This window comes from Neoarthrinium moseri (genome assembly GCF_022829205.1).
Source record: "Neoarthrinium moseri strain CBS 164.80 chromosome Unknown scaffold7_Wmoseri_CBS_16480, whole genome shotgun sequence".
Lineage (NCBI taxonomy): Eukaryota > Fungi > Ascomycota > Sordariomycetes > Amphisphaeriales > Apiosporaceae > Neoarthrinium > Neoarthrinium moseri.
Window position 1 is genome coordinate 334,430 of NW_026055121.1, and position 18,785 is coordinate 353,214.

The window sequence follows — 18,785 nt, forward strand, 5'->3', positions numbered from 1 at the left end:
GCTATCATTGTCAATCAGGGCCCAAATCCCGCACACGGGTCTTTGAGATACTCAACGACGATCCGTTGAGGGCGGAAATTCTGGAGGCGACAAACGACCTGCTCCGCCTGTGCCCTGAAACTTCCAAATGCAATCTCCAACCGGCCACATCCATTCGCTTCCTCGTACTGGAGGAAGTCGACGTCGTAATAGATTTGCCAGATATTTCGAATGATCGAGTCCAGCGCCCGGGGGTGCACTACCGCCGGATCGCCCTTGATCAGCAAGATGCGTGATCTGCCACGGATCTGCGTGGAGCGGGTGCGTATCCGATGACGCCTCATGTCTATCTTCCAGTCGTCGATCTGGAAGTTTCTCTCTTGGTGGTCGCGGAGAAAGTGGTTTGCATCCTCAGCACGAAAGAATGTAATGGACGCTGCTCGTGAGTAGACATCAATGCCGTCCGATTGACGAGTATACAACTGCGGCTCTGTCAGATGCGAGGCGTATACTGGGCCCACATTCCGAAACGATAACAATTGGGCGTAATCTGTGTCTGGTGGTATACCAGTAAGCCATAATCTACAGTTCTCTTCGTCGGGTATGTCTGCGTCGCGGTTGCGCTCGAGTCTTAGGTTGCCACGGTATCCACGGCTATTGCTGGTGGTAACAGTATCTGTGTCGATGACCAATTCTCTGGGGCTAGGCCTGTTAATGAGACAGTTCGACCCTAGTGTTGTCTTCATCTGGTGATCTTGAGGAAGCATGTTGGGCTGGTCTCCGTGAAGGCTTTGGACTCGGCAAACGTTGGCCGGCCAAGTGTTGGAAGAATAGTCCATGGCGGTGATAAGCTGACTACCAAGAGACCTGTGGACTAGGTGGCTTGGAAGTGAGCTGTTTAGATTGAAGATGGCATTGGTTTGATCGTATAGATATCCTGTGGGGGTAAGCAGAGGAGCAGTGTCTTGCTCAGCACGGACGGTAGAATTGATGACATTATTTTGCCCATCGCGTCGACATGACATTAGGTTTGAAGAGCTGTCCGCTTGAACGCATTCCGCACTAGACCCAGAATATGTGCGAAACTGAGGTCCGCCAACTGTTGTTGCCGACCATGTATCGCTAGGACTGGTAGACCATTTGGTGAAATCGTGATATGGGGTAGCGGCAACGCTGAGGGTTTTTGACCATCTTCCTGGTATCATCCAAGCGCTCATCTCGGAAGTTTGAGTATAGAAGTGGTCCTCTTGGGCGTTGAGTACTCGTGGGAGGCGCAGATACCGTCCCATGTCATCAGTGTACATTGCTGCTTGATCTGCTATTTAATCAGCATGGATAATTCGTTCACAAATTGAATTTCCATTTCCTCGCTTTGTATCGTCCAGCCAGGATGTCGGTCTTACCTCTGCGGCGTGAAGCGCCAGAGTGCGGGTTGCTAGAATTTCGATCCATTATGATATTTAAGTGATCATTCTCGATCACCCGTGAAAAGAACGGTGATGCGAGGTGCAGGTCCTAAGAACTGAAGAATACAGCTGAGGTCAGGATGAGAGATAGTGGGCTCGGGGGCTCGTCCCGATGTGAACAAGAATGGTGGAAGAAACACAGGAACTTGTGATGGGAAGCGAAGAAAACCGAAGTGGCCAGCCCGCTTCCGTAAATGGAACCTAGCTCGAGTGAAGAAACAATCAGCTGTTCAATTATTGTTTATTCGTTGGCACAGATACCACAGGAAGTGAATCGTGCGCCTACGAGAATGTTGAGCACAGTCAATTTTTTCCCAGGCAACAACAACCAAAAATCCTTCCCGGGCAGCAACAATCAAAAATCCTCTCCCGGGCAGCAACAATCAAAGTTCGATCACATATTGTGTTAAGAGTGACCGAAAATTAAAATTCAGCACGCCGTAACGAGGCTAGGGCTAGCTACTATGCAAAAATATTATCAAGACGGAAGATGCAGTCTGATGGTATGCATAATTAAAGAAAACTCTACCGCAATTCAAAGTTTATAGGAAAATCCTCCGTCCGCCTTTCGAACTACGCACCCCTACTTTAAATACCCTTGTCAGTCACTAGATGAAAACATATTTGACTTATACAGACTTACGTAGATTGATTATCTCATTTCGCCGTCGTTTGCCCTAAACGAGAGATCCACACGACAAGCCATGCCCCTTCCAGAATCCCTGTGCTTTGTAAAGGTTTGTATATATACATAGCGATTGGATACGGATCCCTGCGGCGATGATATCCCCGTATTTTGGGGATGAACTCGATAGACTTAGTCTTGGGTAAGTAAAGATAAACGGTGGGTCGATCATAGGGTCAAGAAAAGTATTTTGTAGAAAGCTACTCCTCGCTAAATCTGCGGGTGGCAGAACTAGCATAGATTAACTTGTCTATTCCATCCATCTTGTCCAGCTGGATCTAGGCACAACGATCAGGCAGGTAAGTCACCGTCATTACTTGAAAGAAATACTGTCCAAGTCGCCAAGAGATCGACTCCGTTTGTGTCCTGAGGCTTCCAAATGGCATGACGAGCTTACTGACCCCGCGCTCATGGTCTGTCTCGTAGAAGACAAAGTCAATAAATATCATAATAGATATTCCACTCCTACCTATCGTTCAGTCAGGGGTGTCAAGATAGACCATATCCGAGTTACCTTGAAGTAACATGATTCAAGATCCGCCATTGAACGGCGTTGATCTGGTTCGCATGCGGTGACGTCTGCTGTCGACGGGCAATCCGTCCATGGTGAATGCCTACTTAGCACGCTGTCCAATAAAGGCGCTCGCATCCTTAGCTTCAAAGATGGCCAAAGATGCAGCAGCTAAGTTCCTATCTAAACAGTAAATCGATTAACACACAGAGTCATTAAATAATGGTTGCTTCGGTAAGGAACTAGTACGATATTAGGTTCTTATCATTTCACATGACGATATCAAAGACAGTAATCAGTTCAGTAGGAGGTCATGGATTATTTGCTCGTGATGCACCAAGTCAGGACTGTACGACTTGCTAAATTGTTTGTTAAAGATCTTCGGCTTATATTAAAAATTCCATAATATTATAAGAGAAATCTTTGCACGATTGAATGCAGGTTTGACAAACAAGCACGAAAAAGTCGCCTAAGCCTGCACTCAAACTGGCTATTTTTAACGGCTCGTTAGCCTCTTCGTAATGAGTCAACACGACAAAGAAGCGAACAGATGTGCCATTACCGCAAGCCGGTAAATACCTAGGTAGCCATGGTTTGGTTTTGGTCACAATTGGCAACATATCTGACCATCATGTCATCCGATTTACTTCAGCAATGACCTTGAATGTATGAAATATTGAAATCTAACCATACCAAGGCACGATTTGCTTGCTGTCGTTCTGCTTTCGTTTGGTAGAAATTTTCTTGACAGACCAAGAGCGCTTCCTTCTACGTGCTCCAGGAGATTTTGCCTGCAAACTCGTATTGACGATATTACGCTAAGATTACTGGTGAATATGGTGATTGTTCTGAAAGTAAGTCGTACGTTTACGTGATGTGAAATCAGTTCGCGCTGGTTTGACACATGTGAATTGCCAGACCTGATCCTCCTTCTAACCTCGTCAATGCGCAATATTCGTCACGAGACTGCCTGAAGGGCTTCTTTCGAATTATACTATACCGAGTTTAACTACTTGAATAAGTCATCGTGCAGTGCGCGAGCAGTATAGAGCGAGTAAAATTATTTCAGAGCAGCTCCGTCAGGCGGATAGTCCGGTGTATTCGTGGCTTACTCAGCGTTCTATGACGTCGATATCGGCTTTGCAAGTAACCCCGGTAAGGTACCAAGAAATTCCGAATTGCAAACAATACTAGTGACTGATTGGATATTCCAATAGTTAATTTTGAAGCTTTAGGTGTAAATTAAATGGTTTGATGAATAAGCGAATGCTCATGGTGGATTGTAGTATGACGTGGCTTGGCATCGCTTAGATCCACATCTGAATACCTATAAATACCACCTTTCCATCGTCTAAAGTTACGGATGTTCGCCACGCAAAGCTCGAAACATTATTGAAGTATTTGTCTTACAGGATGTCTTCGACTCATCATCATGGGGCCGTGTTACGCCCAAAAATGACGAAGCATGTTGACCCCAACCCCATTGAATATGAACAGTTGATCTATCAGAAGGGTCTGAGGTACGAGCGACCGCCTTTCACCTTTCAACCTCAAGAATGGGAGAGACTAGCGAGCGAACGTATGTCTGCTGAGAGCAAGGGCTATGTTGTGGGATCAGCTGGAACCGGGGAGACGGCACGCAAGAACAGGGAAGCCTTCGCGCGGTGGTCCATCGTCCCACGACGGCTTGTGAAATATGATGGGTTTCCAGACCTCTCAGTCAACGTATTTGGGCAAAAGTTGCCGTTTCCAATCGCTTGTGCGCCTGTCGGCGTGCAGAGAATCTTCAACCCTGAGGGTGAAATCGCGACTGCTGCGGCAGCTGCGGAACAGTCGGTTCCATTCATCATGAGTACGGCAAGCAGCACGAGCATCGAGGATGTGGCTAAGGCGAATGGCAATGGAGTACGATGGTATCAGCTGTACTGGCCACCAAATGACCACAATGATATCACTGTCTCGATCCTTGACCGTGCACAGAAGGCCGGCTTCTCGGCACTCTTCGTAACCCTTGACACATACATTCTTGGATGGCGACCGAGCGACATGGACAATGGTTACAACCCTTTTTTGCGGTCAGATAAGATTGGAGTGGCAATTGGTCTCACCGACCCCGTGTTTCGGTCTCACTTCAAGGAGAAGCACGGTTGCGAGGTTGACGACGATCTCGAAGCAGCGGTGGCAGAGTGGACGAGGACTGTATTCCCTGGAATGAGTCATTGTTGGGAAGATATCAAATTCCTGCAGCAGCACTGGAAGGGCCCCATTGTTCTCAAAGGCATCCAATCCGTTGAAGATGCGAAGAAATGTGTCGAGATAGGGGTACAGGGTATCGTGGTCAGCAACCATGGTGGAAGACAAAGCGATGGAGGAAACAGCTCGCTGGGTGTCCTGCCCAGAATTGTCGATGCCGTGGGAGACAAGTTGGAGATCTTCTTTGACTCTGGTATTCGATGTGGTGCAGATATTGCCAAGGCAATGGCTTTAGGCGCCAAAATGTGTCTTATCGGGAGGCCTTACATTTATGGATTAGTGCTAGGAGGCGAAGAAGGCACTTCGCATGTTTTAAAGTCACTGCTGGGTGACCTTGAGCTGACCCTTCACCTGGCGGGCATACAGTCATCATCACCCAACCACCTGGACCGATCTGTGCTCATTAAGGAGGATGACCTGTTCTAAGTCTGATAGGCGTAAATAGTACTTTGCCAGAATTATGTCACGTTCCTGCAACCAAGACACAGGATGATGGTTGACTTTTTGGCCAAAGTTATGCTTAGTGCGTCAGCCATTATTTTCTCCACCGAGGAACAGATACAAAGCCAACTATGCAGATGTGTGTATGTATCTTCATTTTCGTCAAACTCCTCATAAGGCTATCTAATCATGCTCCCCTTGGCGATCAAAGTCCAGGAAGTGGTGTCGGCATCCTTGATACTTCGCCAGATTTTGCACGTCCAACTTTTTGTAGTACCACATGACCTAACATTGTGCATTTGACCCTGCGTTATACCACTTCTCATGTGGGGTTTTCGAAAGGCGAACTCATAACTTTAACGATAAAATCTCCTCACAGTCCAATAGGGGCACCATGGTAGGATCGCGATACAACCAAAGGAGTTACACTCACCGTTTCAAAAACAAGACCGAAAGCTGACAGCAGGTCTTGAAAGAAAGAAAGCTTCGGCCATTCTGTGCTCATCATGTCGTAAGGTCTCGTGGCCTCCAAATAGTCCCTTGTGTACTGTCGCACGTTGAAGTACTTTGAAGTCGGCGGAGGGGTATGGAAAGGTCTCGGGAACTCCTCCGCGGCGGAAATCGTTATTTGGGTGAAAATGTTTGCCTTACACAGACTGCAGTATTGCTGAATCATCCACGTGATTAAGATGGCTCAACGTCTTTCCTCTAATATAAAAGCAATGCGTCTCTCGGACTCTCCCTGATCATTACCATGTTTCCACGATACGATAAAGAAGAGGGGTGTTATTATTACCACATCACACATCTCAAGCATAATTTCTCTTCGATGCCTAAGTTTTGGCAACAATGAAGTTTCTTCTTTTTGCAACAGTCCTCACCTCTGCCGCCGCCGGTCAGTTTGTGCTGCCAAACGTCACATACCCACCAGCAGGCGCACAATCGTGCAGATGGGCCATGAAGCCTGGAAACCACCTGCAAGACCAGAATTGCTACGAACTGAGGTTCAATCGAAACGACGGCACAGAAAATGCCTATCAATACATTCAGGTCACATACCCGAACCCAATCGATGGGTATGCATGCGAATGTAAGCCCCCAATGATCTAGCGTGGATCAAGAAGGAGTCTGACTGTTTTACTACATAGTGGCTACATACGATGGGTCGAATTGTACGGGTTCGTCGCTGCAGGTCATCAACAAAACAAAATGTGCAAATGTGTCGGCCGCCAGGTCCTACAAAGTTGTGTGTTGATCTGCAGAAACTGCTTAAGCCCATATCTAGTTAGTATGTGACGGGTTGACGTTGTGGTATGCTAGCTTCGCGAAGTCAATGGCCAGTATTTCCCGTGTTCAAGGAGAAAACGTATGGATTGGTTACATATATAGGTTTGATTCAATTTAGGTGGCTATCCTCGTCCATGGGTATCCAAGTCAAATGCAATGAGCACCGAGATCTTCAACTCATCCCCGTACCATCGCAGCCACGGTACCCTCCATTGGGATCGCCTTCCTGCCTTTTGAATCTAACAACTTCGTCAAGGTTGGGTCATTGATAAGACACTCCCCATCCCGTAGGGCGTCATAAGTGCTCGACCACCACTCAACTGCCGGAGCATCCATGTTCCTCGTCTTGATGTAAAAGTCCTCATGGCCCTTTCGTCCGACAAGCTCCACACTTACAGCTTGACTCCTGTTCTTAGCAACCAAGGCTGCAACATCCTGCATTGTCTTTGCCGTATCTGGTCCGGTGGACAGATAGAACGTCTTCCCGGCATAGTTATCACTCGGCGCTTCCAGGACCAGTGCGTTGCCGAGTCCGAGGTCGTCAATGGCCGTCCAGCAGATCTTCCCATCACCCGCCAAAGGCACGGTCTCTCTATCGTCACCCTTTGGGTCGTAGTATCCCAGGTAAAGTGGCCAGGACTCGTTATACAGCCCTTCACGTATGATGGTCACTTTGACATCCTTGAGTGACGCCAAGTAGGCCTCTGTCCGTATATGCGCACGCATAACGCCGGCTTTGCTGGGGTTACCGAAGGCTAGCGAGGAATAGTAGATGTGTCTGACGCCGGCTCTTCGTGCAGCATTTATGGCGGCCATGTGATGCTTCTCGCGGCCCTGGCCCTCTGGTGCGTCATTGAAGTCCAACTCGATCCGTGGTGTTGAGACGAGAAAGAACTTGGTGCACCCCTGGAGCGCAGTCTCTAGCGTTGACGCATCGTCGAAGGTCCCGTGGCGAACATTGACACCCTTAGAGGCAAGCGTGGTCCATGTCTTAGACTCAGGTTGCGACGACGTGATGGCGACGATGGACGACGGTTGCACCAGCTTGTAGGACAGCAAAGCGGACAGTGTGGCACCGCCAAGCTTGCCCGATGCTCCAGTGATGGCCAACATTGGGATGAAAGAGGATTCAGGAATGATATGGTAGGGATTACAATCCTCGGCGATCGTAAGAAATCTTTATATACCAAGATTTCGAGATTATTTGCACCCTTCTTTGAAGTTGGAGTGCTGCTGAAGTATCTATGCTGGTTTCTAATAACAGCGGGGATCTCGCCTAACGCCGAAGCGTGGAGTCGATCCCTCCCATACTGATTATTCACCACCTCCAAAATTTAGTCTACTCAAGACAATCTCGATCTTGGGAGTCATCGACGTCTGGGAGCGAAGGCCGAGCCTCATACATTAGTAATGAGACAATCGTTTCCTGAGATGTCACATGCGCGCTGCCATCTCGTTCCTTTCTTTGCGCAGCTCTTCCCTGAAATGCGACATCGCCTCAGCATCCAGGTACAGGGCAATGTCCACCCCGCCATCCGTAGTGATGGGATCTAGTATCACCAAAGTACCGTCACATTTATCCATGACCGAGTGAACGTATTGGGGTCTCTTGCCGCCCTTATCGAAAATCACCTCATACAATTTCAATCTTTGCCATGAAGTTGCAATGATGTGCAACGTTCCTATAAAGCCTAGCCACAGGCGCTGCGGCGACACCTCATACGCCGCATCATGGAGTATAGCGGCCATCTTATCCGGTGTAAAGAGTTGAATTGTCGTTCGCAATCTCAAAGCTAGCTCGCCAATGCTTGCGCTACGGACAGCTGATGCCAGACCCTTGACGTGTGTGAGCAGTAAAGGTGATCCAATGGATGTCTCTGACAACGGCGGTGAAACCCGGCGGCGGGCGTCAAGCGTAACGTTTAGGAAAACCTCGTCGTCATCAGCCTGTGTGTAAGCTCTTGAACGAGTTATCAGACGGAACATGACTGCCATAAGTGCATCTGTTTGGGAGATTGTGGTTCCCTCAGGGACGCCTTGTAATGCGAGCGATTTCAGGTGAAGGAGCTCTCGCCCAGTAAAATGTAGCAGACCCCATGATACAGGCCTGGTCAAGTCCCAGGTTCTCCAGGGCCCTATCGTTGACGGTGCTACAGTCATTTGATCCAATACATCCGCGGGCGGCATTGAATTCTTCGTAGAAGCGACGAGCCACGGCGAGTACCCAGGTTCATCGGTATCCCACCAGCTAAACCGATGCAGAGGCAACGAGCGCGCAGTCTGCGCTATGCTATCATCCAATGCGTCTCCGTCAATATGCCCTGCTGCCCGAGAATCGAGCTGAGAAGGATCAAACACTGGGCCGTCGAACAGCGAAGAACTTGGTTCGCCAAACAATCCGCGCGACTTCGCGGCCCATTGGTGCACAAAGACCATCATCGAACTCGCATCGGCGAGCGGGTGTGCCAGCTTGATGCCAACTCCGTATCCACCACATGCGAAGACGTTGATCTGCACCTGCATCCCAGGCATCCCTTCACAGTCCTTCAGATTGGAGAGAGCCATCCGACGCGGCGAGATCAACCCCCCCTGAGGGAAAGTGTCGCCCAACCAAACGCCGTGCAATACCTCAGACGAACCCGGGAGGATCGAATTGAGGGTGAAATCATGGTGAACAACATTCCACTCCACACCGGGATCTGATTCACAGCCGTATGTGATCATAGCACGGTTGAAGCGCTCCGTGTGATGGCCACCCAAGCGGAAGGGCGCCCAGTGGAGCTGGCCGGCCCATTGAGGGAAATCGCTCAAGGTAGCGACGAAAGAGGACTTGAGGGTATCAACGAACTCCCTGCCAACTTCCTGTTGTCCAGACTCTGGCGCGCCAAAAAGCCATACCGCTCCGGTATTTCCGAAACGAGCGCAAGTTGAGTCCAGTATGGATAGTGGTATTGAGGTGGCCTTGGTAACCCGAGGAGACGGGAACAGGCGGATTGATTCGTTGTGGCTTTCTGTCATCATCTTCTCCTGACTTGATCAATGCAATTGCCGTTGGAGATGATTCAAGACTGTCCTTGTGCAGTTTTTTTTAAAAAAAAAAGACCATAGCGTGGCTCTGCCTGACTTTTAAGCCTATTGTGATATCTTCGATATACGCTTACAATCCTGTTTGATGATTGTAAATGAATCATTCTTAGCTCCATGCTCGGCAACCCAATTTAGGCAGTTCCACGACCACGCAAAAGCGGCACAGCAAAACAGTCCCCTGATGGCCCCCGGCATCCACGGTGTCTTGCCAGATCATGGACGAGAAGGCTTGCAGGCTCACGGAAGAGATTTTCATGCCTCCCTAGCAAACACACCGAGTTAAAGCCAGCAATTTGGTTCAGGAGATCGCGATGTGTCTACCCTGGGCCTCGTCTTCACGTCTATTCCGTGGTTACCCCACAAATGAAACCACGAGATATGGCTTGAGACCTTTCCAGATAACATGTTTGAAACCTAGTCGTGTGCTATTACACCGCTATAACGCTGCTCAATCATTGTTCTATAATATATGCGAAGCCTAGATGGCGATAAAGAAGCTCTTCTCCCCCTCCTTCGGTGCCACCCTGGCACGTTCCATGATAGGGTCGACGCAACTCAACCGGATCCTCTCGGGCGTCGCTGGACTCTCCAGTCTGAGCAGCCCGTCACCCTCGCCTCCCTCTTCAGCCAGCTTGGCTTCGACGCCGTAGTCTGCACGCGCGGACTTAAGGGCATCGCGAATAGCGAAGAAAACCGCACTACCCATGAAGAGTGGTGGCTCGCCGACACCACGACTACGCTGGATCGTGCGAAGGTTCTCCCAAGTCACACCCTTGAGCAGACGCACGTTGAATTCCTGGGGGATGTCACGGAAGCCAGGGATCTTGTAAGCACCTGGACCCTTGGTGAAGAGGTTACCAGCCATGGGGCCGTTTCGCAGCCATAAACTCTCTTCCATCGTGAACAGACCCATGCCTTGCACGAAGGCACCTTCGATTTGACCGTAATCAATAGACGGGTTGATTGAGCGCCCGACATCCATCTTGATATCGGCACGGAGACACGACCATGTGCCAGTCAAGCAGTCGATCTCAACTTCAGCCGCAGTTACACCTTGTGTGAAGTAAAAGAACATTTTGCCCTTGTTCTCTCCCCAGGTGTAGCCAATCTCAGGCGTCTTGTAGAATCCGTTCGCACTGAGGTTGACCCGGTCGAAATAGGCAGCATGAGCCAAATCCTTCATGGTAGCCTTGGGACCAAGCTTCTCCCGGTATGGCGCCAGTCGAGCGTTGATCTGTTCGCAGGCATTCCAAATAGCATATCCGTTCAGATCAGAAGAGGCGGACGCGGCGGTTGCGGACGTGTTTGCAACCGTGTTGGTCGATGTGTCGGAGATGTGAACGTCCTCCAATGGTACTTGAAGAGCCTCGGCAGCAATCATTGACATCTTGGTGTGGAGACCTTGGCCCATCTCAGTGCCTCCGTGCGCAACCAAGACGGAACCATCGTGGTAGATGTGAACCAAAGCACCGGCTTGGTTGAACCAGAGCGCAGTAAAGGAAATGCCAAACTTGGTTGGGATAAGTGCCAGACCTCGCTTGCGCCACTTGTGCGTTGCGTTGAACTCGGTCACCGCCTTGCGCCGATTGGCGTAATCTGACTCCTCCTGAACTTGTTTCCACATGATGGGAACGTGCCAGTCATCGATTCCCTGGTTGAAGTGAGTTTGATCGTTATCCCCGTAGAAGTTGATTTCGCGGAACTCCTCCACTGGCATTCCTAACCTGTCCGCAACTTCAGACATGTATGACTCCGCAATGAACATGCCTTGTGGACCACCGAAGCCACGGAATGCTGTGTTCGACATGGTGTTCGTCTTGCAAAGACGTCCACGAATATGAACGTTTGGTATCTTGTAGCAGCCGTCAATGTGTGTCATCGCTCGCTCGCAAACTGCAGCGCTGAGATCAAATGACCATCCGGCATTGTTGAACACGTCAACATCCAGTGCTTGGAGTTTCCCATCCTTATTTACGCCAACCTTCCATTTGGCCATGAAAGGATGTCGCTGTCCCGACATGACCATGTCTTCATCTCTGTTGAGCATACACCTGACTGGCCGTTTGGTCTTCTGGGCTGCCAGTGCCATGATGGTACTGAGCTGCACACATCTCGTCTCCTTGCCACCGAATCCACCACCAAGGCGCTTGACACGGGCTACCACTTTGTTCGCAGGAACTTGGAGGATTCTAGCAGCAAACATTTGACTGAACAACAGTCAGCTATCAATTAGCGATAAGAGAAATGAACGATAACTTACCTTTCCGTGGGGTTCTGGCTACTGGTCCAAATTTCAAACTCGCCTTCGGGGTGTGGAATAGCCAGGCATGCGTTCGTTTCCAGGTAAAAGTGTTCCTGGCCGCCCATCCGGCTAACTCCAGAGAAGGTGTAATCGCAGTTCTTGAAAGCTTCCTCTGTATCTCCCTTTTTGATATATCGGAAATACTTATGAAAACTTTCTTTCTCGATAGCTTCCTCCATCGTGAAGATGGCAGGAAGGTTCTCATATTCGATCTTTACTGCTCTCACACCTTCCGCAGCCCTTGCTTGAGATGTAGCCAAAACGATTGCTATTGGTTGACCTGCAGTGAAGACTTCGTCCTCCGCGAGGAATAGGTCATCAAAGTTTGGTGCTCCCCATTTGTTATCAGTTGGGTTGTGCAGATCATCCTTGTCAACGATGTCAACAACACCTGGTATGTCCAAAGCCGCCGAGTAGTCGCGGGAGACGATTTTGGCGTGTGGCCGTGTCGAGAATACTATGGCCGCATGCAGTTCATTCTTCAAGGGGGGTATATCGTCGGTATATTGCGCCTCTCCGGTGACTTGCTTCAAGGCCGCAACATGGTTGGCTGGCTTGCCAATAGTATCCTTCGCGTACTCCGCTGTAGCTTCACGGTCTTCGTAGCCTCTCGATAGCTCTCGCTCGAGCTCCTCCACAGCTTGACTATCGCCATGCTCGCTTGCAGTGTTCAGTCCGGCAAGCACCTCATGGTAGAACCTATAGAAGAAGCTGAGCGCCAAAGACTTCCGGTACGAGGCCATACCACCAGGGACACTAAAACTGAGATCAAAATCAGAGCCCAGTGCGCTCATAGCACCTTCCAGCGTCTCTGGGTGAGCGAACATCTTGCCAACGAGATATTCGTTGGCTTTCTTGGCAGCTACGGTGAAAGGCGCCATGCCTCCGTAGACCAGGTTGGCTTGCTCGACGGTCCCCTTTTCGTCGACACTTACATGCAGAGCAGCAGTGACAATAGCAATGTCGTCGTCCTTGCGCTTAGCTTGCTTGTAAGCCCGGAAATAGTCGCCCTTCTCCTGCATAAGGGGGATGCGAATGGATGCGATGATTGCGTCAGACTCCAGGGCTGTTCGTCGATAGCCCTTGAAAAAGGTCGACATTGGTATCTCAGTGGTCTTAGCTTGCGACTTTGCAATCAAGACACAGTTTGCAGCCATGAAAACAGGGTTGAGGTCGGAAATGGGAGAGGCCGTAGCAAGATTTCCTGCCGGCGTGCCGACGTTCCTGATTTGCCGACCAGCGAAATACTTGAGCTGCTTGTACATCGCCTCGAAGACTTGACCACGGACAGGTCCATAGTGCTTTAGGGCCTCTTGGCATATGTTCTCCAGATCTGTCAGGATGACGTTCCCGCCAATCTCGAGGTGATCGTCCTTAAAGCTGTATTGTCGGAGCTCAGGAATATCGCCCACGAACACCGAGACGGGGTACTGCATAGCCTTGAACTTGATCTCAATCTGGGTCTCGGTGCTACCACCGATGATCTTGGCGTCAGGGTACACGCTCTTGATCTCGAGCAGCTGCTCCAGCGTGACAGGTCGGTACCATCGCTTCCGCTTGTTCCCGAAGGCCAATGGCCTGAACTCATGCTTCTTCAGTGTAGGTGGGAAGATGAGCTCTGTATCTTTATTATACTCAATGAAGCCTGGCGGTGTGAACTTCTTGATAGGTTGGCCGTCATCGAGGCTCTTGCTCTTGCAGCATCCACCACTGGCGCCATTGGGGCCATTGCCATTTTCCATGCAACAGCCAGAGCCACCGTTCGAGGTGCTTTTACCACAACCTCTGTCAACACTGAAAGTCTGAGCAGCATCTAGGATCGGGCGGTATCCGGTACATCGGCAGAGATTGCCGTCAAAGGCCTCTTCAATGTCGTGATCGTTCGGGCTGTCATTATTCCTGAGCAGCGCGTACAAGCTCATAACAATTCCAGGTGTGCAGAATCCGCACTGGCTTCCGTTGCTCTTTGCTATCCGTTCCTGGGCTGGGTGCGGCTGCTTGACGTTGCCGATACCTTCGATCGTGATTACATGCTTCCCGTCGACACTGGCAAGCGGGGCAAGACAGGCGTTAACGCTCGCATGGTAAATGTTCTTTGTCGTCGGGTTATACTGGCTGATAACTACTGTGCATGCGCCACAGCCGCCTTCCGCACAGCCGCTGTCGAAACATGTCAGTTCAGCTGGTCCCATAGGACTGGTCGCAGTGTTATCTTACAGTTTGGTGCCGGTCAAGCCAATGCCGCGCAGGTATTCTAGCAGCGTGACCTCGGGGTCGATCTCGTCAAGGACCACCCGCGTTCCATTGAGGAAGAACCTTATAGTATCATGGTAGGCAGTCTTCAGGCTCGGCGCCGGGTCTCTCTCTGGTGATATAGCAATTGGTGCCATGGTTGCGTTGTGCTGACGTGCAAAGCGTGGGTCGGTTTACCCCCCTGCTCTCCGAAGAGTATGACAGGCCGTGGCCGCTCCAAGAGTTGTCTCTGGTCCCTGTATGTCGGGATCTTACTTCATATGATGTGACTCGTATGGTATCTTTCCTTCGCGTGATCGCAAGTCGTCTGCGACAGGAACGTAGTGTCTTGTTCGCCGTTATCTCGTGCTTCTTGACCTTACACAGGATCGAGTCGCACCGAGGTGGGGTGGCAAGGGAGCTTTAAACGCCTCCAGTTGCCCACCATCGAATCGCCGGGTCCCGACCTGCAGGTGCCAGACACGTACTGACGCAGGGCCGATAGTCATGGAGATGGATAAGCTACAGATTGCCACCCTCGAGCAAATCAGAGCACGGGAAAGTCAGCTTAGCACCCTGATAGGGGAAGGTTACACGATTAGTGTGCCTGTCCGCGCCAGACCCCTAGAGCCCACAGGCGGTCAACGGCGGGCAGTGGCGGGGGCCAACCCCACCAAGACCGCACTGCTTCGGCCGGCTCCGTTGGCCAGTCATGGGGGGCCAAAGCCTCTGAAGCCGCCCACACTTCGCCAGTTCGGTCGCTCCAGCAAGCCAAGACTTCCCCAGCTGCATCCATGGTGCTTTTTTGTCTGTAACAGGTCGCATCCTGATGTTTGGAGCGTCATCCATGCAGCGAAGTTACGGCGCAACGTTGTCTATTTCCGCGGTCAACGTCGGACGGGCTATAGCATTAGTATAGTTGTCCAATGGCGTCCTCCAATGATGACGAGAACTCGCTACTATAACATCACCGCATCGTGAAGAATCCACCAAGCCCAAATTGCGGGTCCGGTCACTTCTGTATCGTTCGTCGGGCCGGCATCGCAGCTCGCGGTGCAATCCAGATCTTGAATCGGGGATGCAACTCCACAAAAGGAGGGTTTAAAGGGAGACAGTCCACATCACATTTCGGTGCTCAATCTCTGACCACGTCTTGCCCTTGGCTGCGGATCCCCTCACCATGGCATGGCGTCTGGCTTGTCTGGCTTGTCTGGCTTGTCTGGGGCAGCCTTCGGCAGTTCAACCCTTCCCCTCATTCTGGCAAAAGGGCATGGGATAGAAGCCGGTTACCTCTGTTTGCTGGCTAACGCGCGGTACATGATCCTAAACACCCGTTCTGGCTGAACGTTGTGTAACCGATCTCTTCCTACAAATTTTCCTGGATTCGTTACAATAGTCCGCAGCTTCCTTGACTCTCGAGACTTAAGCGATTCCGTGAAACCCGTTCCAAGATGCCTTCAGCTACAAACAGCGCCCAGCCGGGCTTTCAGTTCTTCAATGTCATCGGCGGTAAAAGCCGGAGTGCCGAAGAAGTGCACCAGGTCGTGGACCCGCGAACCGAGGAGAACCTCTGGGACGTCCCCGTCGCTACCGCCAAAGATCTCGATGACGCGGTCGAAGCTGGCCTCACTGCCTTCAAATCATGGCGGAAGAGCACAAACGCAGACCGCCGAGACTTGCTCCTGGCCGTCCGACAGAATATGCTGGATAATGTCGATGAGCTGTCCACGATCCTTATGAAGGAGACTGGCAAGTCGAGACTAATGGCACAGGTTGAAGTTGAACGAGCCGCATTCCATTTTGAGTATTATGGTAAGTACAACACCTCCCTGTGATAACAGAAAGCCCTGTCTAACCGTAGCTTAGCGGATGTGCAGCTTGAGGACGAGGTTCAGTTTGAGGATGCGGATATCAAGATCATCGCAACGCATGCCCCCTACGGTGTTATTGCGGCAATCTCGCCCTGGAATTTTCCCTTGATCCTGAGTGCAGTAAAGATTGCTTCTGCGCTGGCCACTGGGAACTGCGTAATTATCAAGCCGTCGCCTTTCACGCCATACACGATCATGAAGGCCTGCGAGTTCGCGCAGTCTGTTGTGCCCCCAGGTGTCTACCAAGTTCTCAACGGCGGTGCCGACCTTGGGGAACAGTTGACGCTTCATCCCGGGATATCTCACATCTCCTTCACCGGCACGACCAATGTCGGCAAAAGGATCATGCAGAATGCCTCCAAGACGCTGAAGAAGGTCTTACTCGAACTGGCCGGCAACGATGCTGCCATAATCTGCGAGGACGTTGACCTGGCTGAGGTAGTGTCCAAGGTTGCGGGAGGCTGTCTCTTTCATGCCGGCCAGGTATGCGTTGCATCGAAGAGAATCTACGTCCACGATTCCATTTACGACCGTTTCCTCGAGATGTTGAAGGAGGAGATCAAGAAGTACGCCATTACCGAGGATCCTATGGCACCGGCTGTTTTCAGCCCTTTGTCCAACAAGGTGAACTACGATCGTTGTATGGGGATAATCGAAGACTGCAAGAAGAACAACTACAACATTGTAGCCGGAGGCGAGACCTTGTCGGACAAGAAAGGCTTCTGGATCGCACCCACGATTGTGTCCAAGCCTCCAGAGGATTCTTTCCTCGTCGCAGAGGAGCAATTTGGTAGGTCATTACCCGTGAAACGTTCCTTACAGAAGTTGACATTTTCTTAGGTCCCGTGATTCCGTTGCTATCGTGGACAGACGAAGCGGACGTCATTGCTCGATCAAACCTTGATAATGCCGGACTCGGTGCATCCGTCTACACCCCTGATCTCACCCGAGCACAGCGGATTGCAAAGCAGCTCGAGTCCGGAACAGTCTGGATCAACATGTCGGAGAGACCACACCATGCTGGCTGGTTTGCTGGGCAGAAACTCAGCGGAGTAGGCGGTGAAATGGGCAAACAAGGTCTACTTTCCTACTGCCACACACAGTCGATCCAGATTGCGAAGTAGAGACAAGCTGGTCGTTCTAGCTCCGGAGCCCTATTCGGCCCTTATATGTTTCAATCCCCCGAGTAAGGTATATACAAAGAAAAAAGACTGCCCACGTGCTTCACTGCCCACCCCGAGCCTCAATACTTGCGAGTTGACGAGCAAAGTCCCCAATCGTGCTCTCCGCCGTAATGAAATGCAAGCCCAGCACCTTCTCTGCGTCTTCGCTGCTAGCAGTGTACGTACCCTCTTCCATGCTCCACTGACCGGGGTCTCCCTCTGGGATTGTCCCTCTCTTCTCCGGCAAGCTTTCTCGCAATATATTCGCGATCCTCTGGTAGCCCATCTCCCCAGCGCAGATGCGCACGTGCGATATCACGAACATCCACGTACAGATGCAGCCCCGTCGGGGGCACAGGGTCGGTGCTCTGCAGACCGGGGCGCAGCAACCGGCTGTAGATGTTCCAGGCGCTCTGGTCGAGTTCCTCCGGCCTGCCGATCCACCTCTCGTCAAACACGGGGCCGTAGATCATGGGCGGGCAGAACGTCACGAGGTCGAAGTCGGGCTTTTCTCGCTCCACAAACTTCCAGGCTGCTCTCTCGGCAAACGTCTTGCTAGCCCGGTACGCCGCCGGCGCGTCTGCAGTCGGGCGGACCTCCTCGAGGGTGGTCGGGTTCCAATCGGCGCCCGTGTAGACCCGCGCCGGCTGCGTGATATAAGGAATCGATGGGTTCCAGTCGATGACGGCTGCGATGGAGTTAGTCAGGACAACCCTTGTCACGCAGGGCGCGACTCTCTTGATGCCCTCCAGGACCTCCATCGTGCCCTTGACTGCCGGGTTCACATAATTTTCCTCACTGGAGCCTGCCGTTGTATTACGGTAGCTGACAGGAGATGCCGTGTGGATGACCCAGTCGAAGGCCGGGTCTGATTTGAGCGCCTCGTCGAAAGCACCCAGGAGCGTCATGTCCGGCACGACGACGAGATCGAGCTGGGCCGGGCCGTACTGGGAAAACGTTGACTTGAGTTGTGTCGCCTTGGCAGCAGAGCGTACAGTACCGCGCACTGAATGGCCAGCGGACAGGAACTGCCCGAGTACGTGTTGGGCCAGATAGCCATTCGCACCTGTGAGGAGGACTCGCTTGGGGGCCATTGTGATCGTCCTCGGCAATAATGCAGTAAAGCTTTGCGTAGGCAATAATGCAGTAAAGCTTTGCGCAGGCAATAATGCAGTAAAGCTTTGCGTAGGCAATAATGCAGTAAAGCTTTGCGTAGGGAGGCCCTAACAGCGGCTGAGTATGTTTGACTGAAGGCAATATAAAATGAAAAACGAATTGCCAAGCTGTGAGACATGAAATCTGACGTGCTGAGTTATGACGATTCCCAGGCTTATATTATCCACGCTAAAAGCTTGCGGAATTCGTATACACGACCGCCGCATGGTGTAAGGGCCGTCCATGAGTCAGAATACGTTAGACTTCAATTTTGCGCCGTCAGACTATCTCGCAACAAGTATCAGCAACGTAGAAGAGCAGAACAGTTCTTTCTATTCAAGATGGGGGAAATC

The 18,785-nt window shown here is 51.1% G+C and overlaps 8 protein-coding genes across 8 annotated transcripts; 3 read left to right on the forward strand and 5 right to left on the reverse strand.

Moving 5' to 3' along the window:
* Positions 1–14: 14 nt before the first annotated feature.
* On the reverse strand, positions 15–1,283 carry JN550_003041 (uncharacterized protein; the record flags this gene model as incomplete). Its single annotated transcript, XM_049314401.1, has 1 exon — positions 15–1,283. One exon carries the CDS (start codon positions 1,281–1,283, stop codon positions 15–17), a length of 1,269 nt encoding a protein of 422 aa, XP_049174876.1.
* Positions 1,284–4,096: 2,813 nt separating this feature from the next.
* JN550_003042 (uncharacterized protein) lies at positions 4,097–5,320 on the forward strand (the record flags this gene model as incomplete). The annotated part of the gene is made up of 1 exon (XM_049314402.1): positions 4,097–5,320. One exon carries the CDS (start codon positions 4,097–4,099, stop codon positions 5,318–5,320), a length of 1,224 nt encoding a protein of 407 aa, XP_049174877.1.
* An 864-nt stretch (positions 5,321–6,184) lies between these two features.
* JN550_003043 (uncharacterized protein) lies at positions 6,185–6,590 on the forward strand (the record flags this gene model as incomplete). Its single annotated transcript, XM_049314403.1, has 2 exons — positions 6,185–6,425; positions 6,484–6,590. The coding sequence occupies 2 exons, from the start codon at positions 6,185–6,187 to the stop codon at positions 6,588–6,590; spliced, it is 348 nt and encodes a 115-aa protein (XP_049174878.1).
* Positions 6,591–6,799: 209 nt separating this feature from the next.
* On the reverse strand, positions 6,800–7,735 carry JN550_003044 (uncharacterized protein; the record flags this gene model as incomplete). The annotated part of the gene is made up of 1 exon (XM_049314404.1): positions 6,800–7,735. The coding sequence occupies one exon, from the start codon at positions 7,733–7,735 to the stop codon at positions 6,800–6,802; it is 936 nt and encodes a 311-aa protein (XP_049174879.1).
* Positions 7,736–8,056: 321 nt separating this feature from the next.
* JN550_003045 (uncharacterized protein) lies at positions 8,057–9,643 on the reverse strand (the record flags this gene model as incomplete). Its single annotated transcript, XM_049314405.1, has 1 exon — positions 8,057–9,643. One exon carries the CDS (start codon positions 9,641–9,643, stop codon positions 8,057–8,059), a length of 1,587 nt encoding a protein of 528 aa, XP_049174880.1.
* Positions 9,644–10,187: 544 nt separating this feature from the next.
* Positions 10,188–14,401, reverse strand: JN550_003046 (uncharacterized protein; the record flags this gene model as incomplete). The annotated part of the gene is made up of 3 exons (XM_049314407.1): positions 10,188–11,916; positions 11,970–14,171; positions 14,229–14,401. The coding sequence occupies 3 exons, from the start codon at positions 14,399–14,401 to the stop codon at positions 10,188–10,190; spliced, it is 4,104 nt and encodes a 1,367-aa protein (XP_049174881.1).
* Positions 14,402–15,694: 1,293 nt separating this feature from the next.
* On the forward strand, positions 15,695–17,238 carry JN550_003047 (uncharacterized protein; the record flags this gene model as incomplete). Its single annotated transcript, XM_049314408.1, has 3 exons — positions 15,695–16,055; positions 16,110–16,904; positions 16,955–17,238. 3 exons carry the CDS (start codon positions 15,695–15,697, stop codon positions 17,236–17,238), a joined length of 1,440 nt encoding a protein of 479 aa, XP_049174882.1.
* Positions 17,239–17,447: 209 nt separating this feature from the next.
* Positions 17,448–18,371, reverse strand: JN550_003048 (uncharacterized protein; the record flags this gene model as incomplete). The annotated part of the gene is made up of 1 exon (XM_049314409.1): positions 17,448–18,371. One exon carries the CDS (start codon positions 18,369–18,371, stop codon positions 17,448–17,450), a length of 924 nt encoding a protein of 307 aa, XP_049174883.1.
* Positions 18,372–18,785: the final 414 nt, after the last annotated feature.